The sequence below is a fragment of the Artibeus jamaicensis genome, unplaced genomic scaffold (assembly GCF_021234435.1).
Source record: "Artibeus jamaicensis isolate MK-2021 breed Jamaican fruit bat unplaced genomic scaffold, CSHL_Jam_final contig_3152, whole genome shotgun sequence".
In the NCBI taxonomy this organism is placed as follows: domain Eukaryota; kingdom Metazoa; phylum Chordata; class Mammalia; order Chiroptera; family Phyllostomidae; genus Artibeus; species Artibeus jamaicensis.
In genome coordinates this window covers 2,013,388-2,040,282 of record NW_026521729.1, presented here as the reverse complement: position 1 = coordinate 2,040,282, position 26,895 = coordinate 2,013,388, and the positions used below count along the sequence as shown (strand labels likewise).

General features: G+C 55.2%; 1 protein-coding gene across 3 annotated transcripts in view; it reads left to right on the top strand.

Moving 5' to 3' along the window:
- NUP93 (nucleoporin 93) overlaps positions 1-26,629 on the top strand; it is an 80,872-nt gene extending 54,243 nt beyond the window's left edge. For all 3 annotated transcript variants that reach the window (XM_053663193.1, XM_037141520.2, XM_037141522.2), the window contains 17 exons: positions 8,043-8,117; positions 10,095-10,184; positions 11,661-11,800; positions 14,271-14,403; positions 15,880-16,037; positions 16,847-17,012; positions 17,220-17,313; positions 18,018-18,209; positions 18,730-18,856; positions 18,943-19,015; positions 19,293-19,337; positions 20,782-20,898; positions 21,507-21,625; positions 22,352-22,469; positions 22,721-22,804; positions 24,130-24,258; positions 26,346-26,629. In XM_053663193.1, coding sequence (XP_053519168.1) covers positions 8,043-8,117; positions 10,095-10,184; positions 11,661-11,800; positions 14,271-14,403; positions 15,880-16,037; positions 16,847-17,012; positions 17,220-17,313; positions 18,018-18,209; positions 18,730-18,856; positions 18,943-19,015; positions 19,293-19,337; positions 20,782-20,898; positions 21,507-21,625; positions 22,352-22,469; positions 22,721-22,804; positions 24,130-24,258; positions 26,346-26,456 — 1,971 coding nt within the window. In that variant the 3' untranslated portion in view covers positions 26,457-26,629. The remainder of the gene's footprint in view (positions 1-8,042; positions 8,118-10,094; positions 10,185-11,660; positions 11,801-14,270; positions 14,404-15,879; positions 16,038-16,846; positions 17,013-17,219; positions 17,314-18,017; positions 18,210-18,729; positions 18,857-18,942; positions 19,016-19,292; positions 19,338-20,781; positions 20,899-21,506; positions 21,626-22,351; positions 22,470-22,720; positions 22,805-24,129; positions 24,259-26,345) is intronic.
- Positions 26,630-26,895: the final 266 nt, after the last annotated feature.

Below are 26,895 nucleotides of genomic sequence, written 5' to 3'. Positions count from 1 at the left end.
CCATCTGTCTGCTGAAGACTCAGGCACACGCCGCAGCCCCAGGTCCAGCCTCCTTGACCCTGCGGCCTTTGCGGCTCTGCCTGGACGTCTCAGACGGTCCCGAGCTGCACACGTCCAGGACTGAGTCAAGGTGGCAGCCGCCCGCCACGTCCTTCCTGGCGCCAGCCTCCTCCTCAGAGTTTATCATCTTTATATATGGCCATTGTGGTTTTTCACTCACTCAGATCCGAAACCTCAGATTTACTTCTGTCCTCTCCTCCTACCTCATCTCACAGACACCGGTAAATGCAGTTTAACCCTCCTCTCAAAACGTACCCAGAACCCAGCTGCGCCTTAGCACCCCCACTGTTAGCACTCCAGTCCAAACACCGTCAGCTCTTGCCCTGGTTTTTGAACCAGCCCAGCTGGTTATGTTAGTTACCTGTTGCCACATAGCACATCACTCCGAACCACAGCGGCTGAACATGGCATTTGCCTCAGCTGAGTAGTTCTGCTCAGGGTCTCTGGACACTGCTGTCAGGGTGCTGGCCGAGGCCACACTCACCTCCAGGCCCAGTTCAGCACAGATCCACTCCCGAGTTCACTCATGTGGCTCTTGGCTCAGGGGCATCAGTGTCCTGCCACCTGGGTCTCCCAGTTGGTTGTGCTGCTCACAACCTAACTTACTTCCGCTGGGGCAAGAGTGAGGGATCCGAGGGGCACCGAGTACCCGCAGCAGGAACCCACAGTCTTTGCATAGCTTAGCCGTGGAAGTCCTATCCTATCCCCTCTGTCCAAATCCAGAGTCGTTAAACCACTAATCCAGCCTGCCCTCAAGGGGAGAGGGCCGCACAAGGGCTGGACTCCCAGGAGGTGGGAATTATAGGGACCATCTCAGAGGTCGCCGACCCCCTGGGCTCCCCACCTTTGCCCTGTGCAACCTCTTAACACAGTGGTCAGAGTAACACTATTAAAACACGGGCTACATTGAGTCTCTCCTCTGCTCGGGACCCTCCTGTCTCACTTGCAGTGAGAGCCAGAGTCTTCTCCGTGGCCTGCAAGTCCCTACCGGACCGGTCTTCTTGCCTGTCCAGCTCCCTGTGTTTACTGCTCTTCCCATTGCTCTTGCTGCTGCCACCACCGCAGCTCCTGCAGGTCCCTCAAACAAGCCTGCAGGTCCCTCAAACGAGCCTGCAGGCTTGCTTCTGCCTCGGGTTCTCTGTGCTCCCTGTTGCTTCGGCCTAGGTTGCTGTCCCCCAGATAACCACATGGCGTCGCCCTCAAATGGCTTTTCCCTCCAGGGCCCCCCAGTGCCGTCTCCCTGCGGCCTGGGCCTGCCGAGGGCTTGCTCTGCGCAGCCCAAGCCAACCGCTTCCTGCTCGGCACTTCCTCTATCCCTTTTTTTGCTGTTTTTCTTCTTAGCACTTCCTTCCATACACCATTGTGTATGTTTTATGTCTTTATACCACTTACTGTTTGTTTCTGTCATTAGAATATAGTGATTGATGGTTGTGCTAGGTCGAGCGTTTTCTCCTCTCAAAAAAATCTAATTTTAAAAAATGGCCGTGCGTTTCAGGAATTAAAGTGCCCTGTCCCTGAAAGCCTCTTCCCTCCCCCTTCCGCCTCCCCCAAGGGCAGTCACTGTTGCTACTTTCTTGTACAAATTTCCAGTGTGTCTCTTTTTTTTATAAAGGTTTTATTTATTTTTAGAGGGAGGGGAAGGGAAGGAGAAAGAGAGGGAAACATCAATATGTGGTTGTCTCTCGCACATCCCCTACTGAGGATCTGGCCTGCAACCCAGGCATGTGCCCTGATTGGGAATCGAACCAGCGACCCTTTGGTTCTCAGGCCAGCTCTCAATCCACTGAGCCACACCAGCCAGGACTCCATTGTGTCTTAATACAGATACAGGTATATGACACTATACATTCTTATCCCCCCTCCATCTTACACAAAAGTCAGCTCACTGTATGTTCTGTATCTCGCTTTTTGCACTGAATATATTCTAGAGACTTTTCCTGAGAGGGATTTTGAGCTGCACCTTGGGGTCAGCAGGCAGAGTGTCTTGCTTGATCGGCGATGCCAGCCCTGTGCTGGGAAGCCGTGGCTACGCACACATTCCTGCTCTGGTGCCAGGAGAGCCCAGCCCTGGCCGCGGGTCCTGCCTCCACCACTGACTAGTTCGGAGACTGCTCTGGGCTGTTTAACCCTGCAGACCTTCCGTGTCCTCACTGGGGAAATGAGATTATTGGGAAAGTCAGTGATCATGTAAAGTGACTGACCCATAATGGCCATCCTTTACTATTTTTTTAAATAGTTTCAGAGCATTTAGAGGTGCAGATTAACAATTATAATGTTATAAAAATTACAGTGTTAGATGTTTCAAATACTTTTACCAATGCTTCCTGCTGAGTCTTTTCCAGAAGTCATTCTATGGTTAGCAAGCATTCTTTTCTCACGAGAGAGAGGACCACGGAGACTCGGAGAGGCGTGCGTCGTGCTGGTGAGACCCGGGCTGTGGGCCTCCTCAAGGCCACGGTGCTGCTGGAGTCTGGTGCAGGGGGGCGGCTCGGCAGTTTGTCGTGCCTGCGGGATAACTTCGCTGGTCCCACATCTGCAGATTCGCTTCTGATTTAAAAAACCAGTTTTCCTGTCGAGTTGGCCCCCAGACAGGTAGGCGCTGAAGCCAGTCGCCTTGGGAGATTGCGCCCTGAGGCCGGCTCCACAGTCCCCGACTCAGAGGCACCAAAGATGCGGGTCCGAGCCTCTGGGGAAGAAGAGCCAACTCATGAAACCCTCGGTCAGTCGGACGTTCCTCAGTTTCTCGTGAGTCTGGGCAGATAATAGAGCAGCTCGTGGTTTTATAAACTTCGTGTTTTAAAACGGTGTTAATAGGTTGTGGTCTGTATTGGGATTTGGAAGTAATTATAAGCTGCTAATGAGATATTCTTTCTTGATTGTTCTCTTAAAAATAGACCAATCTATTTAGCAGACTCTTCTTCCTTGACCTCAAGTCCCCTCAGGAGGGAGTTACCCGCACTTTTGCGTTTCTTCATTGTGCCCCCCAGCAGAGCAGAAGCTGGTGCGTGGTTTTCCCCAGGGACTTGCCACTCCTCAGACCGCTGTGGGTGTGTCGTTTGGAACGTTTTTCCTGAAGTGTAACGTGCACGGAAAAGCCCCATCATAAGTGCACGACTCAGTGAGTGATCACAAATGGAACGCGCCCAGGTGCAGAAGCGGCACCACCAGCACCCAGGAGTCCTCCTGGTGTGCCTGTCCCGTCGCTGCCCGCACCACCTCCCACCGGGGGCCGCGTCGGGACTGCTAACACCGTAGGCTGGTCTCCCTGCTCGTTAACTTGTGTGGATGGAGTCACGCAGTGTGTGCTCCTGTTTCTGCTCAGCGGTCTGCCTGTCGTTACTGCAGCTGCGGGCCTTCATCCCGCGGCCGACCGGTGTCACTGCAGTCTGTGTGTGCCTTCTGGTGTTGACGGACCCTTCAGGTGGTTCCCACTTCAGGGCTTTTATGAAGAGCGAGCGCCGTGGTGGCCAGTCTCATGTGTGTGTTTCAGTGCACGTGGTTGCTTCTCTGTCTGGTACACCCGAGAGGGACCACCTGGCTCAGGGCACGTGTGCAGCTCCTGCCAAGTACTTTGCCAAAGGGCTTGCACCAGTGGGCCCTCGGACCAGCAGGGTGCGAGAGTTCCATTGACCCCAGATTGTTGCCTTGCTTCGTGTGTCTTGTCTTCATGTTCAGCTTTTCTGGTGGGTGCGTGGCATCATGTGTTTTTACCGGCTTTGTCCATGTAACTTTCTTCAACGTGATGGGAAGGTGACATTACCTCCATTTGGGCAGGAACCCGTGTAGTGTGAAGGCCAGGCACAGGCGCCGAAACCCTGCAGCCCGGGGCTCCCCGCTGGTTCCTTATTGTCAAGGCCTCTCCTGAAGGCCTGTCTGTCGGAAGGAGCGTAGGAAGCGCCTCCCCGCCCAGTGCTGGCGCTGGGCTCACACTCAGCTCATCCCAGCAGTTCGCGGAGCTCCACGCTGTTCGGTTCATTTTAATCGTTTTCCGAAGGACCTGCGCCTTTGTAAGTGTTGATCGCTGGGAATCTTATTCCCAGTTGGTGGTGGTTGGAATTCAGAGTCATCAGGACGGAGGCTTCTATTCTATTCATGTTGAGCTGACCTTACATTTGAAGGAAAATGTCCAAAGTAGGATAATTTAATATAAAGAGAGACTTAAGGAAGTTTCTTTGAAAGCTAAAGTGAACTAGGATACGGTGCTTCCTGAAACGTTCGTGTTGTCTGTCCCACGCCCCCCCGCGCCTTCTGATCGTAGGAGAGCAACGACGCGTTGCTGAGACCTGTTCCTGGCGAGTTCTAATGCGGGAGATGCTGGTTCCGTGGCACAAATGCAATCTGGGAAATTAATTTCCTTAGGATATCATTGAGGACAGAGGTATAATATTTAAAGGACGGTAGAAATTGGAAGGTCACTGATAACCGTTCAGGTTTTTGCTTTGAAGCGAGAAAGAGGCTCCTGGCAAAGAACCCGAGACAGAGGAGCGTGCCGCCCCCAGGGCCCCCCCAGCACCCGGGGCGCATTCCCTGAGTCTGTTCTCGTCAGCTGGTTCCAGACAGACACGCACCATTCATCTCCTGTATTAGACTCTTCACTGTGGCATTGTGTTTCCATTTCGTAAAAAACTTACTTCGGGGTCTTTTTTAGGTCAGTACATGGAAATGTCTGTCGTTTCTTAGCGGCCGTAACTGGTTTCACCACATAAAGGGCCTGCGTTTTCTTCTCATTTTATGCGTGAAGTGCATGCAAGGCTACAGAGAAGGTCGTGCCGTTGGGTTGCGTGTAGAACCTGGGTCTTCTGGTTCCCAGTTGGTGGGTTTTTTGGTTTTGCTTCGTCTTTCTCTCTGGCAGTGCTGGTTTCTGTGCGTAGGTTTTGTAGCCAGCTTTGTAAATGAATCGCTTTGGTTCGCTTGTGCTCCCGTAAAGCCAAAACATCCCACTCGGAAATTGAAGACCGCCTTTCCTCTCTAACGCCGCATCCTCTCCTCTTTCCCCTGTCGTGCAAGGGGCCCTCCCACACTGACCAGTGTGTTCCCACACTGACCCGGGCCTCCCTGACCAGAAGGCGCCCTCCTTGGGAAAGGGTTTATTCGTCCCTGGGTATGCTGCGTACAAAAGCAGTCGCTTCGTAAAAGCTCGCAGCCTCCCCTGCCACTCTGCAGCCACGCCCCCCCTGTTCTGGAACGCGCTCTGAGAACAAGTTTTGGGAACCCCGTCTGCTCTGAGAAGACCTTTGTGTGGCTCTGCTCCCCGAGTCGCTGTTTCTCCCCAGATCCCTGGACTCCTGGGTGAGCCCCTGGGCTCCCCCGGCCCTGCCCCCCACCTTGCCTGCCTTTCTGGTCTCAGGGTCCCTGCTCCTGTCACCTGGCCCCCGTGAAGAGGAACCCACAGGTCTGTGGAGATGGAATGTCTGGCTCCACGGCACAGCAGCAGCTGGCCCTCCAGCTGCCCCTGGCTCTGAGATCCCAGCGAAGGCTGGCTGGGCCCTCTGTGCACACACACTTCCTGTCGACGGGCAGTTGGCCCTCTGCGTGCCAGGCAGAGGCCAAGGGCAAGTGAAGGAAAGGCGCTGTGAAAACAAGAGCATTAAACAAAATTAATTTAAATGGAAATCGGAAGCCTGAAAACCAACTACTTTTTAAATGCATCATTTTTAAAATTGGGTCTTTAGTACTGGAAAATATTTCTCGAGGCTGTTCACATATATTTAGCCGAAACGGCTATGTCCTTGCAGAGATGTTTCAGGGCTGTTCCCCTTTCCTGACCCTCTCCCTTTCCCCCAGTCAGGTTACTGGCACTAACAGGCTTAGTGTTCTGTTCTTTCAAAAGGCTTTCGGTGGGGAGGTCTCTCCCAGAAGGGCGGCTGTGTTAGAGGGCAGCCCTCGCGCGGCGTGACCGGGAACGCTCCGCATCGGCCCAGCAGGGAGAGTGAGCCGTTGACACGAGGACAGCGTGTTCGTCATAGGGACGGGGGACGAGAGTTCAGCACAGAGTCAAATGTGTTAGGTTCCCTTTCTGTGGCGTCCGTGCCTGTCTGTCGTCGTTTAGTTCAGGATTCCTTTCCATGTTCGTCGTGGTGGCTTGTTTTTTGTTCAAAAAGTGGAAACAGCGTTTATTGGCCAAGGTCCGGGCGCCACCCTGAGCCCTTGCTACTTAGTTTCTCGACAGTATTGGGAGGCCTGTTTTCTGTCCTGTTCAGTCTTCATCACACACCTGTGAGGTGCATCTCGTCACTGCCCCATTTGACAGCAGAGGAAACTGAGGCCCGAAGGAAGAGCTGCACTCGAATCAGGGTCACATAGCTAGTGAGTGGCGGAGCCGGGTTTCTGACCACTGCTGTTCTCTGATGGCCAGGCTTGAGAGGTCGCCCCACGGCTGCACTGGTTGCTGTCGGAGTGACCTTGGCCAGGTTGCTCTCTGTGTGCCCTGGCGTCTTCATCTGTGAAACGACACGGTGTGAGTTCCTATCTCAGCATCGCGGAGTTGACACGTGGACAGTAGGGCGGGGCTCGGCGTGTAGTAGGTGCTCAGTGAGTGTAGTCAGCGTTATTTTAACCTGGTGGTTTTCCGGAATCCCGTGTCTCAGATAGGAATGCCCTTCGGATGTATATTTAACTCAATGTGCCAGACTGGGAGCTAGCAGTGGGTGGAGATGAGAGGGAGGGATTTGGAACAGCCTTTGGGTCAGCCGGCCAGCCGGCAGCATCTGCCCAGGTCAGTGAAGTGCTCAAACTTCTAACACCGGTGGCTGAAGAAAGTCGGAGCTGAGGAGGGCCCCTCGAGGTCGTCTGGGACCACCTTTCACTCACCTGACGGGTCTCCGGGGAAATGTGCGACGCACCGAAGCCAGGGAGACACCGGCCCTCCTGGAGCCCAGGCCCCCCCCTCGGTCCCCAGCCCCTCTCTCCTTTTCCCTGCCCCCAGTGCGAGCTCACGCCAGTCTGTCTGTCACCAGCCCGCCCAGTGCTAGGAAGTTTCACTGCAATCTTCTGGTTTCCTAGGAAGCCTACTTTAAACTGCTTTGTTTTAGATTTTAGAGAATGGAGCATTGTTTTTTTTTAAAGTTTTTTTAATGATGGAAGCATTAAAAAATGTCGTTTCTGCTATAGTACAGTACAAGTTAATAATATACTAGAAGTATAAGACCATACCTGTAGGGTACACCTAATTTTGATCCATATGTGTTTACAGTAGGGAAGCTTAGCTAAAGATTAACTTCAGCCTTTTAGAAACAAAAAGACTGCTAAGCTTTTTCATCTATCTGTGTCTAACCGTCTCCAGGAGACGGTAAGGGCCTTGAGGACAGGCGCTGTGGCCTGGCTCGCCATCATCTCTTTGGGGAGAGCTGTCACACAGCTGCGCCCATGGCAGGCAGACACTTGGCAGGTGTTCACAGCACAATGGAATGGCTTCCGACCCAGACCAGCTCCCTAGCGCCAGAGGCAGGAAACACATCACCAGCGTTTGTCTCGGCGTGGGCTCTAGACTGGTAGTGTCTGAATCCAGTGCCACGACTCCACAGGTCCATTCCCTCAGCCGTGTGACTTTGAGTTGACTGAGTCCCACGAGTCCCTTCTCATGTTCATGATAAGAAAGTTGCTTTCTGTTGAAACCCCTAAAATGGTCATCTGGAAGTCTGACCAGGAAACAGACTCCTGGCAGCTTCTCTTTGTTAAAGACGAGCACATGCCCTGACCGGTGTGGCTCCGTGGTTTGGGTGTCGTCCTGTGCACTGGAAGGTCACCCACCAGTTTGATTCCCAGTCTGGGCACCTGCCTGGAATGCAGGCCAGGTCCCCAGTAGGGGGCGTGCAAGAGGCAACCAATCCATGTTTCTTTCCCTTTCTCCCTTTCTTCCCCTCTCTAAAAATAAATAAATAAACAAAATCATATTTAAGAAAGACAAGCATGTGTTCATATGAGTCTTCGTTCATGCGACTGAATGATTTCTTAACCAGTTCCTGATGTGTGTCTGCCTACAGCCCAGCTACGTCAGTGACGGGGCGCCCCCCGGCCGCAGCTCTCTGGACAGCACGGAGATGGCCTACGCCCGGCAGGTGAGCGTGCTACCCGGGAGGGCCGAGTCCGGGGACGCGACAGGGGCCTTCTGGGGAGTAAGAGGAAACGAAGACCTCCGTCCCATGAAAGTCCAACCCTGGAGGCCAGTTGGCTTTTCATTCAGAGGACTGGTTAATATTCCACCATCCAGGCTCTCAGAGAATGCCGTCAGATTCTCTAATACACCGACTCCTGTTCGATTCAGGGTAATTGAAACCTGCCTCTGCACTGACTGGGGCGCCTTGTTTTGCATTTGGCAATGACCCATGTACAGTGAGGCCTTCAGTAACCTCACTGCTTAGCAAATGGCGTTCTCTATTAACTGGAGTACCTGTAGGCTGATGATATTATCAGAAATCCATCTTCACCCCTTGTTGTTGAGAAATTCTCTAAATGCATTTCTGCTTGGTAAGTACCGTGTACTCATAACTACCTCCTGTTGCTGCCCTGGGTGAGCTTCCACTGTTGGGGACTGTGGTTCCGGCCGGGCACTGTGGCCCTGCAGGCATGCGGGTGCAGATGGAGCTGCTCTGCGGTGAGCACAGGGACATTGGACTGAAAGGGCCCTGGGGACAGTACCACCTGGGCGGACTTTTTGAGTAAAGTGGTCTGGCCCCCTGTCTGGTTTTTTCCAGTTTGCCACTTCCCCACACGGAATGTCAGGACGGCAAAATGACCTTGTTTCTTGAATTGAGGGTGGCCGGCTTCCATCCCTCTTACGCCCCTTGTTAAGAACTTTCTAGGTGGTTTTTTTTTTAAGTCTTAGTGTTCCATTGCCACTTCTAACCAGGCACCTGCATCCGTAGCATCTGCTTCCTGCACACGAGTCCCCTCCTTCCACATCCCTCAGGCTTTACCACTGCACCCTCACTGCTTTGCTTATGCTGCAGTATAAGGTCCCTCCCTCACTACATCCACATCCTTTAAATTTCACTTCTGTGGTGTGGAGGACTCCTTCCATTGCCATGGCTACTACCAGAGTTCAAGCCTAATAAATGACCGTCCAAGGAGAGAAACCACGTATCTTCCGTGTCTGTGAGGTTGAAGCCCTCATAGAGCTAACATTTTCTAGCACAAAGGACACCACAGTGTCACGTAGCTGCTTACATGGCTGTCCCCTCCGGTGGAAGTGAGTCTTGCGTCCCATGTTGAACGCCGTGCCTTGAGAAGAAAGGGAAGGCCCTGGGTGGATAAACACCACCGTACCGTTCAAAGCCCAGTTTATTTCATGTACGATGCCCCCGGAGGCTGCGTGACGGGGCACCTGTTTATCCAGCGTCACCACCTGTTCAGTCCCTGGGAGAGCAAGGACCTCGGGTGTGAAGACTAGAACTTACTAGTTTTTACCCTCATTATTTAGCTCTTTTTAAGTAAAATTCAAAGTAGTAGTGATTTTTCCACACCTGAAACCTCACACAGTTCCTTTCTCTCGAGAACATTTACCAAGGAGAAGGGGGCCCTGGGAATGTGCAGTAACGGCCGTTCCCGCCCGTGGGGCGCCGCCACCTGGCCCTCCTTTACTCAGCCCAGTGGCCCTGGGCCCGGGCCTGTTCCGTCCTTTTGCTGAAAGGCTACCAGTCTCGGGTTCTTAGGAAACAGCCCTGGGAGCCCTTCCATTGTCCGTCTCCCCTTTGGGTCCTTCACTGGGACCGAGGGCAAGGACTGAGGGCGTGCTGGGCAGAGAGTACGGAAGGGCCTGTGGTACTCTCCGCCGCCCGGGACCCCCAGCTCCTGTTCCTCGGGGGTCCGGAAGGCTGGGGTAGCCGTGAGCGCTGGTTTGTCGGTGCTGCAGCCGCAGAGCTGGCAAGCTGGCTGGAGGCCTCGCCTGCCCAGTGGCATGGACAGGAAGAAGGGAAGGCCAGCCGAGGCTCGGCTGACCCCTGGGCAGAAACTGGCTCCAGCGCTGCTCTAAGAGGCCTGGAAAAGAAGAGCTGCAGCTAGAAATGGGCCCCTGACTCTGTGTTCCGCGGTTTCAGATTTATATCTATAACGAGAAGATTGTGAGCGGGCACCTGCAGCCCAACCTCGTGGACCTCTGCGCTTCGGCCGCGGAGCTGGATGATAAGGTAGGGCCCGGGGCTGCCCGGCGTCTGGGCAGGTGCTCCTGTGGGATGAGCTCTTGGACTCGGCAGGGATGGGCTGAGGAGACACTCTGTTGCATGGAATAAAACGTTAACTGCTCCTCGGAGTTTTATCGTAAACGCTTTCAGGGTGGTTTTCCAAGGGTGGTTCTCCACATGCATGTTTGACGCGCCTTCAGAAGGCTTTCCCAGGATCAGCTGTTGGCCACCAGAGTTCTTGGGCTGGTTTTGCTTTGAAGTCCTGTCTGGCTTCGGCCCCTCCCTCACCTGAGTCCCTCCTTCCACAGACTGACTGGCTCTTTAAGGACAGTGAGTTGTAACAGCGATGTGGTCTTCACGCCCGTGAGCCCCTTGAACTTGATTCTGGTGGGGTCTTTAGGAGCATTCTTCATGTGCTGCTGGTTCCGTTCCTCTCTGACTCCCTGCCTTTCAGTTTATTCCCATCTCTCCGTTCTTATGCCTGGACAGTGGCCTCCCCCAGGAAGGAGAGAGAGAGAGCGGATGGATGAGTCGGTGGAGCCAGGAGGAAGGAGGGAGGGCGGCAGCATATAATGGGAGCAGGCGCTCACACTCAGATTTTTTTTTCCTCCAGAAGTGCATCCTTTATTATTATTTTGTTAACAGTAAAATATAAGGCAATACAGACAGATTTAAGGAGAAAGTAAGAATTCACCAACCATCTCATAAGCCAGAAACAGTCGCGTTTGGGTGGACTTTCTACAGTTTTAATTTTTGAGAGGGACAATAAAGACAGGATTTTCTCTTTTCCTTTGGAAAAAGTGTAAACTTGCTTTTCTCCAATCAGTGCAATTCGCAATTTTAGGAAACTGCAGAGGTTCAGGGGACACCTTTTTAAGGAGGGATTTGCCACCAGGAGGGCCCTGGGGAGAGGGCGTCCCAGCTGGTGGTGGTGACAGAGGAGGGAATGCCTGTTCTGTGCTGGGAGGCGGTCACCGGGGCATCTTTCGAAGGCACCGGGTGGGAAGGGAAATGGGAGGCTGGGACACTCCCAAAGTGGGGGAAGGGCAGTGGCCCCCGGAGAGTCTCTGGGAGAGAAAACATACTATTTAGGTTAAACTCTTATTTTAAGCTTTTAAAAAACTGAAAATACCTTGTAAGGACCGGAATGCAGCTACTTGAGTTCACAGTCCTGGAGCGCTGGACCATTATAAATGCGTTTGCTCTCTCAAGGAATATACCCCACTGAGATTCAGTGTTCTCGTTACTTCTGCTCGGTCTTAATCATGCAGACTGGGAGCAGTCATCCACGTGAAACCCGACTTGGGCCGGGGTGCGGGGCAGAGGTGCATCCTCTGGGCTGGGCGTACCCGGGGGGTCCCCCGGACCACGTTAACCTCTCCCCCTCCGTACCCCACCCTCCCGTTAAGTCAGAGAGCGCAAGGAGCCGGGCGGGCTCTGCAGCCTCACGGCACTGTCCTGTGCGGTCTCGTTTCTATGCAGAACATCTCGGACATGTGGGCCATGGTGAAGCAAATGACCGACGTGCTGTTGGCACCGGCAACGGACGCCCTGAAGAGCCGCAGCAGCGTGGAAGTGCGCATGGAGCTGGTCAGGCAGGCCCTGGGGTACCTGGAGCAGAGGTGAGGCGGCGGGGGCACGGAGCCCCTCGTGTCTCGCGTGTCAGGTTGTCCCCAGGCTCGGCGCCCGTCACCGGCACAGTGCAGACGAGGCCGAGCAGGGCGGAGGGATGCCCCTCTGGTCCCAAGACTTCTCTGCCGGGCCTGGTTCTGCAGCGATGCGGAGTCGTGGGAGGCAGGGCACTGTCCGACTCCTCTTCCTCCTCCTCCGCACTCGTCCCTTCAAACAGCAACATCGTGCTGATCAGGCCTTTTCAATCAAGATCCGGTTCCCTGACGTGGTTCAGCCTCTACTCCTGAGGCTCTTCTGTTTCTCCTGGCGTTTTCATTCCTGCGCCCGGCGAACTTGCTGCCTCCGAACCTCAGGAAAGGCCCTCCACCCTTTGCTTTCCTTCTGGCTCTGTCCCACTGATCCCTGTGAGTCTGGGTCCTTCCCAGCTGCCGGAGCCGTGATGTGTGCCTGGGTTTCTCTGCCACCCCCTCACTAATTGGACCTGGTCGCTACGGGGGTTGTGGCTGTGCCCTAACTATTGTCCCCTTCGCTGGTAGGGCTGCTGCCATTCGTCCCTCCCTGCGGACACTTCTTCCAGCGCTGAATCGGCCAGTGGGGGTTGTCATGAGTGTGCAGCAGACCCTCTTTATCTCAGAGACCGGTGCTGAGCCCCTGTGCTGGCTCAGGAAGGAAAGCCACGTTGAATACACCTGCTGAATTCAGCCCTCGGCCCCTGGGCCTGTGCAGCCACCAGCGGCCTTGCAGTGTGGCCGCCCATTATCAACGAAATGATGCTTCATTCAGAACTCGTAAAACTTCCCGTGTGTGACTGAGGCGGTTCCGGCCCGGTACAGCAGAGACTACGTTTTTATACCAAATACTCAATTAATTATATAGTAGCTATGTGAGAGGGTCACCATCAGACAAGTCAAACTCACTGCCTCCACTCCTGTTAAGTAAAATTTGGAATCCCCTGTGGCACGGCCACAAAAGAGTTTATGAAATATTTCATCTGGCTTCGGGCTAAATTTTTGTAACATCAGTTTAGAGTATCGATCTTGAGCCATAGAGAATCTAATGGTGTAGTAGTATTTATTTGCTACAGTTCAGCAAAATGAGTCAGAATTTCTTACCACGTAGGACTTTTTTTTATGGGTACGTAGGTATGGCTGCTTTTTTCTTAAACCCAATTCCTGATATTGGTGCTCGACTTCCCCAGTGGTACCAGGCTGCATTCCTTGGCTTTAAAGCTGGCTTTAAGGCTGTCCTGTTTTCAAAAATTATTCTTTTGATTTCTTTTTCAGAATTATCTTGCCCCATTAATTCCTTTAGCAGCACGTGGAGCTGTTTGGGAAGTTCCCGGCCACAGTTATTGCGACCTTATTTTCTCTTTCCCTCCGGCGGCATCACTTCCTGCTGGCACTCTTTTTAAGGATTCCTTGTTACTTTTTGATCAAAGGAATACTGTAGAATAATTATCTCACTTTTAAAGCATTTTGGCTGATGCTGATCCACTGACAGTGGGGGGTGGGTGTGGACAAAATGGGCAGCGGGGGGACAAAATGTACACACTTGCAGTTCCCAAGTCAGTCCGACTTGGGATGGAGCAGCACGGTGCCCGCAGTTAGTGGCCGCGCCTGCGTGTGTGAGCGCAGCTGGGAGAGCGGGTCTTCGAAGTTCTCGTCACAAGAAAAAGTCCTGTGACTGTGTGTGGTGGCGGGTGGTGGCTAGACCCGTGTGGTCATTTCACAAACACCAAATCATCAGGCTGTGCCCCAGGGGTAGCATCACACTGTGTCATTTGTACCCCAATTAAAATAGAAATTTGAGGATGGGTTATATCTTCAGTGCTAACAGTTACTAATGTTGAGTTTCTTGGTGTCGTAATGGCATTGAGGTTAGGTAGGAGAATGTCTTAGTTTTTAGGAGATACCTGGTGAGGTATTTATAGATGAAATAGTCCCTACTTTCTATATTTCTAATAACCTTTTTAAATTCTTAAGAAGAGAACTGTATACATGTGCGTGTGTGTGTGTGTATCTATAGATAGAGAATGAGAGAAAATGGGCACACGAATGATAACAGTGTGCGAATCTAGGTCAAGGGAGGTAGAGCATTCATTGGACTATTCTTTTGAATTTTTGTAGGTTGAAATTTTTCCAAAGAGAAACGAACCCACTAGAACCTTAGGCTGTGAGCTGGAGCAATCACTGTTCCGCACATTAGCCCCGATGCGTTTGAAGCCCACGGTTATATTTATATTTCTCCAGGGGTTCTTTCGAGCGCCTACAGGGATGAGCAGTCTTTGCAGCGACCCACTGCCCGCTGAGTGAACACTGCAGTTTGCTTCACTGACTGTGTGCGGTCCCCTCTCTGTGCCGGGGGGACAGTCCAGCCCCTGCCCTGCGGAGTCCGCTGTGGGTGTGGCAGAGACATGTATTTCACGTGTTTTCCTCTTCCATTTCTTTTACACTTTTCCAGTTACAAGAATTACACCCTCGTGACTGTCTTTGGAAATCTGAATCAGGCCCAGCTGGGTGGGGTGCCTGGGACTTACCAGTTGGTTCGAAGTTTCCTGAACATTAAGCTTCCAGCTCCCTTGCCTGGACTGCAGGTATGGGCCGTTTTCTCCGTGTGGTCATTTACACCTCCAGCGTCTTCAGGTCAAGTGAGGTGTGCAGAGACTGTCGTGCGGGGCAGAGGGGAGAGGCCGGGGGGCTTGGAGGCCGGTGGGGCAGGAGTCCCGCCGATGGTGGTGCTGCTCAGCTCAGGGTGGGCGGGGGCACCGAGCTCCGTGGGGATTTGGGGGGGTGGGAGGGTTCCCTGGGTCCTGAACCTGTTTTGAACACGGAACCAGTAGGACTTGTGGAAGAATTTGGAGGTGGGTGTGAGAGGCAGGGTCAGGGAAGACTCCTGAGATTACTGGCTCTGACAGAAGACTAGATGCTTGGGATGCGGCCTTCCTTCTCGGGTCACCGCCCACTTGGGGGAATGACCTTACAGTCACTTATCGTACTGTGTGCAGCGTGCTGCCGAGAGTGGTGGGTACTAGGAGGCTGGCTTCCTGCAGGAGTCCAGCTTCACCTGCGCTGGGAAGGCAGGGGCTGACCGGAGTGTGGGCCACGTGGTAGGGCTTGGCAGGCAGCAGCCAGCGGGTCTCGGCCTTGAGTGTCAGGCTAAGCACTTTGGATGTCAGCAGCTCCAGGGGGTTTTCTCTTTTAAAGATTTTATTGTCAGAGAGAGGAAGGGAGGGAGAAAGAGAGGTAGAGAAACATCAATCAGTTGCTTCTTGCACACCCCCAACTCAGGACCTGGCCCTCAACCCAGGCATGTGCCCTGGCTGGGAATTGAACTGGCAACCTTTTGGTTTGCAAGCTGGTGCTCAGTCCACTGAGCCACGCCAGCCAGGGGGTTTAAGTGAGGGAGTGACATGATCAGATCTGGCTTTTGGAAAGAGTCCTGCCAGGGGTGGGTGGAGGGACAGAAAGGAGGTCTGCAGCCCTGCTGCTGAGATCGACGGCAGAGCCAGACTCAGGACAGATGAGCTCCAGGCCTGGGCCCATGGGGACAGGGCTGCCTTCTCAGATCCCCGGCACCTAGCACAGTGTCCGGAACAGAGATACTCAGTATGTGTTTGGATGAAAATGCCAGTGTCCTTTTGGCTGATCAGTGGTAGTTAACATTTTACAAGCTCAAGATTGATAGATAGTCTCTTGTGGTCAGCAAAGGTCTTCGTCCCTCACCGGTGGGGAGTTGTGGGAGTGTGTGTCTAAGTTGTCATGGAAGAACATGTTATATGATTACTGCAGGCTACTGGGGTTCCGTGGAGGTGCCACTGGTTGGCTCTGAACCGGGTGGGATGCACAGCGATCAGAGGGAAAACTTCAGAGCCGGACTGCCAGTTGCCGAGTTACCTTAAACACTTACTGCTCCCGTGCCTCAGTTCTCTCATCTGTGAAACAGGAGGAGGCCATGTGGCCCCCACGTTTTGGGGTCGTGGTGAATACTGAGTACAGGAGAGGGTCAGTGTATCAGAAACCCATCCGCCGGCTCTTGTTTCTGTGTTTACTTGTGTGTCCTTCCTCTTTAGGATGGAGAGGTGGAAGGCCATCCTGTGTGGGCACTAATTTATTACTGCATGCGCTGCGGAGACCTGCTTGCCGCTTCCCAGGTGGTCAACCTAGCCCAGCACCAGCTGGGAGAGTTTAAAACCTGGTTCCAAGAATACATGAACAGCGAGGACAGAAGGTACTGGGACCAAGGTGGTGCCTCCGGAAGCATTGTTCTCTTTTCCCTGTTCATGGCTCAAAATTAGTTTGTACTTGGGAAAAAAGGAAGTTGAGGAAGTGAGCAGAAGGCTCCTGAGAATAACAGTTGAAAACCTTAGAAGGGGAGCCCCATTCTGACCCCCACGTGCTGGGGGAACTTTCTGTTCCGACTCAGGAGCGGCTCTGATGGGAGCGTGATCCAACCTGCTCCGTCAACCCCAGGCACGTGAGGGTACCCATCAGGTGGCGCCGGGTGGCGCTGCCCCTTCCTCGTTAGCGCCAAGCGCTTTCTGGGCAGCCCAACATGCCGCCCTGCACCCTGTGGCTCGAAGGCTGGGGTTAACAGTTAGAATAGACACAGATCACACAGAAGAAATGATAGCGGGCGCCCAGTCGTGCATGTGAGAAGCAGGCAGGACGATTTGCTTGGTGATGTTAATAATGCCAATGATATCGTCTTGGGTCGTATACCCTTGTCTGGTTTGCATCAGAGTAAAGGAGGGGTAATGTTCTGGACTTTGCCCCAGAGGGAGGCCCTAGGGCAGGTGTTTATTCGGGACACGTTCCCACACGGGTGAGGGAGTGGGGAACCCAGAGGGAGGCAGAGCAGGTGCCAGTGGTCGCCATCAGATTAAAGGGGGGTACCACGGCGGTGCGGGCAGGACGGCGTCTGTTACCCTCGGGGGAGGAAGGCTTTGTAACTCTGGTACCTCATTGGGCCCCAGCGCTTTCAGATGCCCTGAGGATCTATAGTGAGTCTAGTGTCTTGTCTGTCCCCTTGTGCCTTAGACTGTCCCCAGCTACAGAGAACAAGCTCCGGCTGCATTACCGCAGGGCCCTCAGGAACAATACGGACCCCTACAAGCGGGCCGTGTACTGTGTCATCGGCAGATGTGATGTCACTGACAACCAGAGTGAAGTGGCTGACAAAACCGAGGACTACCTGTGGCTAAAGGCAGGCGCCTCTTTCTTGCCTGGGCTTTAGTCCCCTCCCTCTGCTCGCATTCTGCCCACAGATTTTACCTGCTTGGTGTATGATGTCAGCGGGGCCACCGGGCTGGTTGGTGTCCTGGGTCCTGGCCCCGTTGTTTGTTGTGTCACCGCAGCTGCACGCCTGGCTCTGGCAGACTCGGGGCCAACGCGCGTGTTTCTCTTGGCGCAGCTGAACCAGGTGTGTTTCGATGACGACAGCACCAGCTCCCCACAGGACAGGCTCACTCTCTCACAGTTCCAGAAGCAGCTGTTGGAAGACTACGGTAAGGCGCCCTGAACATGACCGCCTTCCCCTCATTCACCTGAGTTCACTACTTCCCTTTCCTTTGGGGAAGTCCTCCACCCCGAACGCTGTCTCTCCTTCAGAACCCTGTGGGCCTTCAGACCACAGCACAGCGTGACCTCACGTCTGGGTGGAGGCCATGTGGCCTTAATCAGTGTGACTTTTGGTCACACACAGGAAGCTGTTTTCTTTGAACTGCTCTGGTTGACATTTGCTCAGGGAGGGATAATAAGAGACCTGGCTACTGCTTCCTCGTGAATTGCGCACGGACTCTGAGCACAGATGAGGGAGAAGTAGAGCCCCCACCCTCATGGGTTAAGAATTCTGGGAAGAAGATTCCAGCTACGCAGTGGTCAGCAGTTGTTGACTTCAGGTGTCTGCGCATCTCGGTGGACGGAAGCATCTGAAATCTTCCTTCCGCTCCTTACGGAGTGACTTTACCAACATAAAGGAGCTCAGTAGCCCCTTCGTATTCCATTTTACGGTCCTGAATGCCGTTTCTCTCCCACCTGTGCCAGCAGTTCAGGCTTTGCAACGGGACCCTCCCTGCCAGTCGTGTCGTGAGGTCTGAATAAGGTCACGGAACCGGGGGGGTTCCTGTGCAGTTCTCCCTGTCCAGGCCTGCGTCCCGCCCTGCCTGGGGCCGGCCATCCTCAGACCGACTCGCTCCCTCTCCTCCCCCAGGCGAGTCCCACTTCACGGTGAACCAGCAGCCCTTCCTCTACTTCCAAGTGCTGTTCCTGACAGCGCAGTTCGAGGCGGCCGTCGCCTTCCTCTTCCGCGTGGAGCGGCTGCGCTGCCACGCCGTCCACGTGGCCCTGGTGCTCTTTGAGCTGAAGCTGCTCCTGAAATCCTCCGGACAGAGCGCTCAGCTCCGTGAGTATTTGTGGGCAGTGGCGCCACCGTGACGCATCCCCCATCAGGCGGCAGCGTGCACGTCCCTGCGGCCGCCAGGACTGGGGCCGACGGTGCCCGCCAGGATGACGGTGCCCTGCGAGGCGCTCGTTCTGTGGCCTAGAGAAGGCTGCAGGAGCAGCATCCTGGAGTCATGGGCCTGGGCCCCACCCAGTCACCCTGTGGGCAGGTCTGCGTGGGGTGGTGGAGGCAGGCAGGGGAGTGGCGGCAGTCACCCAGCGTACACCCAGGATGGTCCCTTGTCTCCGTCTTCCCATTCGAAGACCAGCGTGTGGTAATTTACTGCAGAAGGCCGCTGTCCCCACTCTGTGCTCTGAAAGAAGCTGAGGACAGGGTGGTGAAGGGGCTGTCAGAGCTGCCCGACGCTGGCTGGGCCGCAGGACAGCTCCCGCTGGGTCTCCGGACTCAGCCCTCGCAGCTCCTGGCCACCCGGGCCCTAGGGGCGGTGTGGTGGTGACCGGCTCTGTCCCCCACGGTGCAGTCAGCCACGAGCCCGGCGACCCGCCCTGCATGCGGCGGCTGAACTTCGTGCGGCTCCTCATGCTCTACACCCGCAAGTTCGAGTCCACGGACCCGAGGGAGGCCCTCCAGTACTTCTACTTCCTCAGGTAGGCCTCGCTTTGACCCTCCGCTTCAGCTGGTTTGGACCTCAGGTCCACCCCGAAACCACGCCGTCTTTGTCCCCTCCCCGCAGGGACGAGAAAGACAGTCAAGGAGAGAACATGTTTTTGCGCTGCGTGAGCGAGCTGGTGATAGAAAGTCGAGAGGTGTGTCGGTTTCCTTGTCCCCCCCGCCCCACCCCCATTGTCAGCGTGCACCTTCTCGGCCAGTGGGACACTGCAGGGTCCCCTCAGTGCGGTCTGGGTGGCTGTGACCCGGGGGAGCTGTAGAGTCCTCTTTGGTTTCTGACAATAACTCACTGTTTCCTAGTTAATGTAAGACTTCCCTCACCTCCCCTACTTTCTTCCCCTTTTGTCCCCAAAGAATGGTGGGTACGCGTATGTCTTGTGCAGTAAATTGAGGAAACTTCTTTTGTCTCTGCAGTTCGACATGATTCTTGGGAAACTGGAGAGTGATGGGAGCAGGAAGGTGGGTTAAACACACCCCCGGGCATGTGTTAGTTTGCAGTTGGGGTTTATAATTGTCCAAAGAGTGTGGTTAGGTTTTAGAATTCAAGGTGCTAAAGATGCAAATGTGAATGAAGTTGCTTGGTTTCAAAAACAAAGAATGAATTACAGGGCTCACGTGGATGACCTTGATCTTACACACATTTCTGTTTCTCCTTAAAATATGTAAATTGGCGACTAGGCAGCTTTTATATTCAAAGTAGTCTGTTTACCGTCATTTTCTGAGCTAGGAAAGCGACGTATCTGTCACTTTTGGCTCAGGGAATATGCAAGAAAAGAAATTGGTTACTGCACCTAGTCTCCCGGATGGGAGAGCCAGAACATGCTTCTCAGAAGGCAGGGCCTTCTCTGAGGGCTCGGGACCTCGCCCTGACCCTGAGACGCAGCTGCGCCGTGGGCCCCCGCGGCGGCCCGAGACTCGTGTGCCCGCTGGCAGCCCGGCCTGTTCTAGCGCACTCCTCCCACCCCCACTTTCCTCCCGTGTCCGAATGGTGGCTTGGGCCCAGTGTCCTCATTGCGAGCTCACACTGTCCAGCCAGAAGTGAGGCCGGTGGCCATGCCAAGGAGACAGCAGCCGTGTCTGTTGAGCAGTGACAGTCACCAGGTGCTGTGCCGGATGCAGGGCGGGTATCTTTTATCTAATTGCCGAGAGAACTCAGGAAGGTTGGAATCCTTATTATCTGTGTTTTCCAAGTGAGGAAGTGGAGATGAGAGAGGTTAGTTATTTACCTCAAGATCCCACAGCTAGTAAGAAGGGGAGCTGGAATCGGACCCCAGAGCTCCTGCCCTTCGCTGATCCATGCTGCCTCCTGGGTGGCGGGTGCGTGTCCCCGACCTGGTCCTGTGCCAGCAAGAGCCAGAATGGCCAGTCGGGCGTCACGCGAGCCGCCCCAGCCCTTCTGTGGTTCCCGAGGCCCCCTCATACCCTCCTGGTCATTCAGTCTCCGCTGAGTGATGGCAATTTTTAAAAAAAATATCCTGACCCCACTTGTCATGCATACTTTGAGCGCTGAGTTTCTCTTGCCATCCGTCTTAGAAAGCAAATCCACCACCTCTCAGGCACTTTTCCTGAGTTTTCGATGTTACCCCTGGCGCCTGCTCATCGGCAAGTCACAGGTTTCACCCACGCCCGGGTCGTTCTGGAAAGTCAGGAGGCCCAGCGTCTCATCGCCGACCCCTCTGTGCTGCCGTCTCCCTCCCTGGTGTGGTTTCCTCGGCCCCGTCACGCATTAGATGAGCCCTCACGTTAGGGAGCCGGAGCCTGGCCAAGGAAATGTGCACGTTGCCCCGGGCAAGCGTTTTCGGTTCAGTAGCTTCCAGACCCAGGTGCTTCCCGCCTTTAAATAACAGCTCTGTGCACCCATCTCTCCCTCTCCCCCCACCCCCTCCTTAATTCGTCTTGTCAGCCTGGAGTCATAGATAAGTTTACCAGCGACACAAAGCCTATTATCAACAAAGTCGCTTCCGTGGCTGAAAACAAAGGGCTCTTCGAGGAAGCAGCAAAGCTTTACGATCTCGCCAAGGTAAAGTGCGCCCTTCCGCCTGCTGCGCCTCATCGACCTGCCGCCTTCTGGTGTGAAGTGCACGGATGTTCCGGGGGTGCCATGGCCCTACCGCTCCCCCTGTGAGGCCCTTTCCCTGGTGCGCAGGCAGCCAGCCGTCCAGTCGGGGTGGACTTCCCACCCGCAGACTTCTTCCTGGCCAGACAGAAGTGGGTGTTGCCGGTGTGTCCTGTGGGCACTGAGCTGTCGTCTCGCTGGGCAGCAGAATAAGCGTCCGCCACATTTCAGTGGCAAAGCTGCTCGTGGAAGTGCCATGGTGCCTGCCCTCCGGGAGGCCGCAGACACGCTGGTGGGTCAGAGTGTGGCAGGAAGTCGAGGGGCAGTGGGGGCGGGGGTGGAGGAGGTGGGATTCTCTCTCTTGCAGCTGGGAAGAGTGAAACGAGGCTAATTCCTTATTTTTTATTTTGGGTCTAGCTGTGCAGATATTAAGTGTCTATATCAGGGTATAACTGCTCCCCAGATACAGAGCAGTTCCGTCCATCGCCCCAGAAAGTCCCCTCTTGCGTCGGTTGCTTAGTTTTTCCTTTTCTTGGCTGTGTGCCTCCCCCTGAATTTAAAATCTCGAACAGAACGCCGACAAGGTGCTGGAGCTGATGAACAAACTGCTGAGCCCCGTCGTCCCCCAGATCAGCGCCCCGCAGTCCAACAAGGAGAGGCTGAAGAACATGGCCCTCTCCATCGCCGAGCGGTAAGGCCGGGCGCCGGCGGCCACCCCATGTGTGTCTGCAGCGTCACTGGTGACCCCCCAGCACCCCCAGAGTTCTGTTTCCCCGCCCCATAACCAACACTCGCTACCAGCAGACTTCAGGTGTTTTCCCAAAAAAGAGGGTAGGAGAGGGCACCTCAGCGTCCTCATCCCGCACATCAGGTCTGGCTGCGGGCGTTGCATTCATCTCCGCACTGTCACCAGCAAAGGCGTCTGGGAGCAGAGCTGGTGACGGCGGGCGGGGCGCTCTTACAGGGGAGTAGCCAGCGTTTCAGAATCAGCTCCTCCTGAGACCAGCGGAGTCACCACACTGGACTCGGTGTGGCTCCCGGGCTGAGGCGGCAGGCGTGCCTTTTGTGCCCTCCCTGGTTCTCCTAATGAAGTGAGCCAGGAGTTGGGGTGCTTTCCTGGGGCAGCACAGAACACCGTACTTTGGCAAGTGACACATGTCCACAGAGCAAACCACCCCCAGGGATGGTGGCTGAGGCTAGAAACCGTTGCTTCGTAGAAAACATTTGTCGGGGGATTCATGCCAGGCCCGCTGTCAGAAGCACAGCCATTTCAAAAAGAAGCGCTATTTTTAGTCCTTCCTTCACCTCCTGTAGAGAGTTCAAGAGGTTCTGACACTTCCCAAACGCTGTCCTCAAGTTCCAGGCCGCACAGAAACTCACAGCATGCCCTCGGCCCCTTCTGTCTGTCGTCTTCCAGGTACAGGGCCCAGGGCATCAGTGCCAACAAGTGTGTGGACTCCACGTTCTACCTCCTGTTAGACCTGATCACCTTTTTTGACGAGTACCACAGCGGCCACGTGGACAGAGCCTTCGACGTGAGTGTTGGGAGGGGCGGGGGAGGTGCAGGGGAGCGTGCGCCCTGGAAAACTCACAGCGGTGCGTGGGAGTGACGTGGCGCCAAGGGGGCGGCACCGGGGTGCCTGTGGCATGTGGGAATTAGGTCGGTCAGCAAGTCGGCATCGAAGCCTTGGTTTTCTGTAGGAAGCCCGGCACGAGCGGGTTCAGTGCTGGCTGTGACATTTGCATGGCTGGGTCACAGGGGCTCTCGGGTTTTTCTCTCAAACAGATCATTGACCGTTTAAAGCTGGTGCCCCTGAATCAGGAAAGTGTGGAAGAGAGAGTGGCCGCCTTCAGGAATTTCAGTGACGAAGTGAGTCCCTCGCTTCCTGAGCTATGGAATCCTCTTCCCTGCTTCCACCAGAAGCGTTGGTTTTACCGTAGCCAGTAACTCTGGGGGCCCCGGCACAGCGGCCATCCAGGCTGAGCTTGCTAAGGCGAGTTCAGTGTCCCGTCCCTGGGCCGGTGCTGCCGTGCCTGTGCCTGTCCTGTCAGGTCACTGTCCTAGTTCCCGACTCAGGAAGCACAGTCCCTCGGTGATCAGACCTGCTGGTGGGAGAGAGGGGTCTCTGGCTGGTCCCGTGAGGCCTGGTGTAATGCGTCACTGTCCACCTCTGCTCACCTGTGATCTTCCTGAGGCGTTCCATTCAGTGAAGAGCACTAACCTCTTCCCCACTCCGAACCGTTTTGTCTGGGAAGCAGGTGGGGTGGCCGTGGACTAGTTACTGGCCTTGGAGCCGCAGAACCACTGCCCCTCGGCAGTTTCTAGCCTGCTACCACCATCTAGTCTACGGGTACTCCGCTGCACACTGGAGTTGCTGGGAGAGCTTAGAAAACTCTTCATGCCCAGGCCCTGCACCCAGAAGCGCTGTCCTCCCTCATCCGAGCCGCAGCCCCCCTCCTCCCTGCCACTAGTCCCGTGTGCAGCTGGGGCAGGACTCGTTGTCTTTATGACCACAGACACACAGGGCCAGCCGATGTGTCGCTAATAGCGTTTCAGTTTAAAACTCTCACTCAGTAGCCAGTACCTTTTGTAAAGCCAGGTTCCTGTGCTAGAGGAAGAAGGAAGGCCAGCTTCCGCACGTGCGGGGGGGTGTGGCCCGCCACGGCCCACAAAGTTGAGAAGGTCTGGCCCCTCGCCACCCTCCCCTCGCCCGCTGTCATCCGCCCCAGCCACTTGTTCTTCTGTCGTTTCCTGTCCTCTGGACACGTCGTTCATGGCCCAGGTGCACCGGCGCCCGCCCCTGTAGGCAGGCGCTCCCAAAGGCGCTGCCAGGGCTGTGAGGGTCCAGGGGAGAGGGTCTGGTGGTTCTGAGACAGGAGTGTCCCTGCTTTCTGTCATTCAGATCCACACTTTGCTTGGTAATTGCCCCGCCAACCTACGCACCGGTCATAGGTGGTCAGCCTGCTGTGGGCCCGCCCCCTGCCGGGGAGGAGCACAGTGCACCTGACCTTCTGAGCAGCGCCTGGGCTTTGCTCTCACACTTGACACCTTGGTGCCATCGCCCACTCCTTGTGACTGTCACTCCCCCCGGCAGCGGTGGATAAGCGGCGTGAGCAGGCCTGCCTGCGGTGCCCGCGCCTGTCCTCGGCCCCGGGCTGGCTCCTCCCTAACCCCACGTGTTTCTCTCTGTGCAGATCAGGCACAACCTCTCAGAAGTGCTCCTTGCCACCATGAACATCCTGTTCACACAGTTTAAGAGGCTCAAGGGGACCAGTCCCTCCTCGGCGCCCAGGCCCCAGCGCGTCATCGAGGACCGCGACTCTGTAAGATCCCAGGGTGGGCCGGACCCGCGCTGAGGCCAGCGCTCGCGGCCCAGGCTGCAGACCCCGTGTCGGGAGCTCCGGGCAGGGATCGCACACGCGTGGGATCGCTGTTCTTCTTGAGCTCGAAACGGAACAGAAATAGACGCGCCGAGCCTGCCAGTGTCACCTTTTACAAAACCGAACAGAACGCTAATCTGCAGTGACCCCATGAGAATCTCCCGCTCATTTTAAAGTCCAGGGGTATTTCGTGAGTCCCAGCACTTTCACAAACCCGGACTGACTTTTGGTCAGCACCTGGATTCGGTGTAACCCCCCATTTCTGCTCTCAGCTGCGCCTCACAGTGACCCCACGGGGCGGTCACTGCCATCCCCACCTTGAGGCTTGGAGTCGGGAAGCAGCTGGCTTCTGTGGGCCCTCGGGTGGCAGGGGAGGAGGCAGGTCTGGGTGCCCCACCCATCTGGCGCCGACCGCTGCCCTCTGGGCTGCCTGCAGGGCCCGGTGTTAGTGGGTCAGGCAGGGTCCGCCTCACACAGGTGCGCTGCCCAGGTGATTTGACCCAAGGGCAGCGGTGTTGGACCCGGTTAAACCGTTCAACCCAGGAGTGTTCTAGCTTTCCCTTTCCCTCAGCTTTCCCACTCAGCATTCAGTGAGGCTCTCAGTGCGGGTTTTAACAGCCTTGCCTGATCTGGGCAGTCAAGAAAGCAGGTCTTTGAAAGCCCTGTCTTCCTCCCCCAGGGGTGCCCCTGGGCACCGTCTGCCATGACCCCTGCAGGCACTGTCATTGACACGCCCGCCCAGTGAGTGAAGGTGGCAGTTTTCACCTTTAGCCTGGGAGGCAGCAGTGCTCGGGCTGGCGCACTGACGTGGGGAGCCCGGCCGAGTGTGCACCCGAGGTGGCTGCTGGCATCGGAAATAGCGCCAGGAGACCTGCCAGCAGCGGGGGCCCTGTGCTGGGGCCTGGGCGGCGGTCTGGTCTGCGTTTGTGTTGGAGGGAGCCCAGGCCGTGCTGCCGAGAGTGCGGTATTGAGGCGACGGGGCAGTTTGGTCCTCTGGGTGCCGCTCAGGGGTCCGCAGAGGCCCACAGAGAGCGGAGCTGGTGGCCCGGCCGGCTTGCTGTCCCCTCTGATGGGAGCTGTTTGGAGACCAGCTGCACTCACCCTGTGTGTGAGGGGTGTGCGGGCTGCCTGCCCAGGAGGCGGCCTCCCGGTTCATGCCCAGGGCCGCCAGCAAGGGGCGCTTTGGAAGAAAACTGAATGGGCATTCTTACCGTAAAGCAGAAGTGTCTTTTGCTTCGGACAGTAGTTAGGACATGTAGTTAGGACATGTACTTGTCCGTGTATTTTACCTGTCAGTTAGGAAGCACTGGCCTTTGTGTTCTTCTCGAGTGGGCTGCGGGAAGGCTCCTTACGGTCCAAAAGACGTTTGTAGACTCGGTCTTTCTCTTTCAGATGTGGCTCCTTCTCTTACAGGTGTAAGCATCCCACAAATCTCAGTTTGGGGCCACAAAGCTGTCCTCCAAAGTTTCTGTCCTCCTCAATCAATTTATCAGTTAGAAATCAGAGTGAAGGTTGTCTTTTAATGTTTCTGTAAACATCTGAGTTAAAATCTTTTTCCTTCCTGGAACAACCCAGGAATCCCATAATATTGTTGCCTGGGAAACGAGGACCAAGCGCTTGGGTCAGGAAGGGATGAAGCAGGAGAGGCGCACTTGCTGGCCTGGGGCGTCCTCTTCAGTGTTGCGGACCCCTGGGGAGTGGACCCCTGGGAAGCAGGTGGACAGAAACCAGCCAGGAGGGTGAGGCCTGGACTCGAAGGGCAGGCGGTTTGAAGCCCAGGGCCGTGGCAGAAGCTGGTCACGTGTCAGGCGAGGCGGCCTGCCTGGCGGGCCCATCTGTCTGGCTCAGTAGAAGGGCTTCGGCACTGGGGCCCCGTGGACGGGCTTTGCTAACCCAGCGCCGAGCCGTCCACCTGCCAACAGTCTGCGCCTGGCACTGAGGGGTAGGAAATGGAAGACCCTCGTGGCTGTTCCCAGCACAGTGCCCCCCTGGAAAGTTAACTGGCTTTCTTTTCTCCCTCTTTCTCTCAGCAACTCCGAAGTCAAGCCCGCGCCCTGATTACCTTTGCGGGGATGATCCCCTACCGGACGTCCGGGGACACCAACGCGAGGCTGGTGCAGATGGAGGTCCTCATGAATTAAGGGCTCGGAGGGGCTCCCGGGACGGCTCGCTGCCAGTGGTCGGGCGCGGGGCCCACCGGGGCGGGGGTTCTGGTTCTGGTTCTGTTTCCATTGTGTTGTGTTTCGTTTTGTTTTGTTTTTTTATTATGTATTTTTGTCAGCACCAATAAATTTCTTTGATTTGTATTTCTTTACACATTTTTTCTTTTCTTTTTTTTTCTTTGAAATTTTGTTTGAATTTTTATTTGTGGGGAAGAAAATGTCTTCGGTAGGTGCTTGGGCCAGAGAGTGACAGGCTTACCGAGGAGTCTGTGACTTGGTTGAAGTTGACCTTAAATGATTAAAAAGTTCACCCAACATGAGCAAGGCAATGAAGGCTTTGGCTTCACTTTTACTTATTTATTTTATTTACTTAGATCTGCCGTTCTCTGTAGCAGGGTCATGGTCTCTCTGTCACATT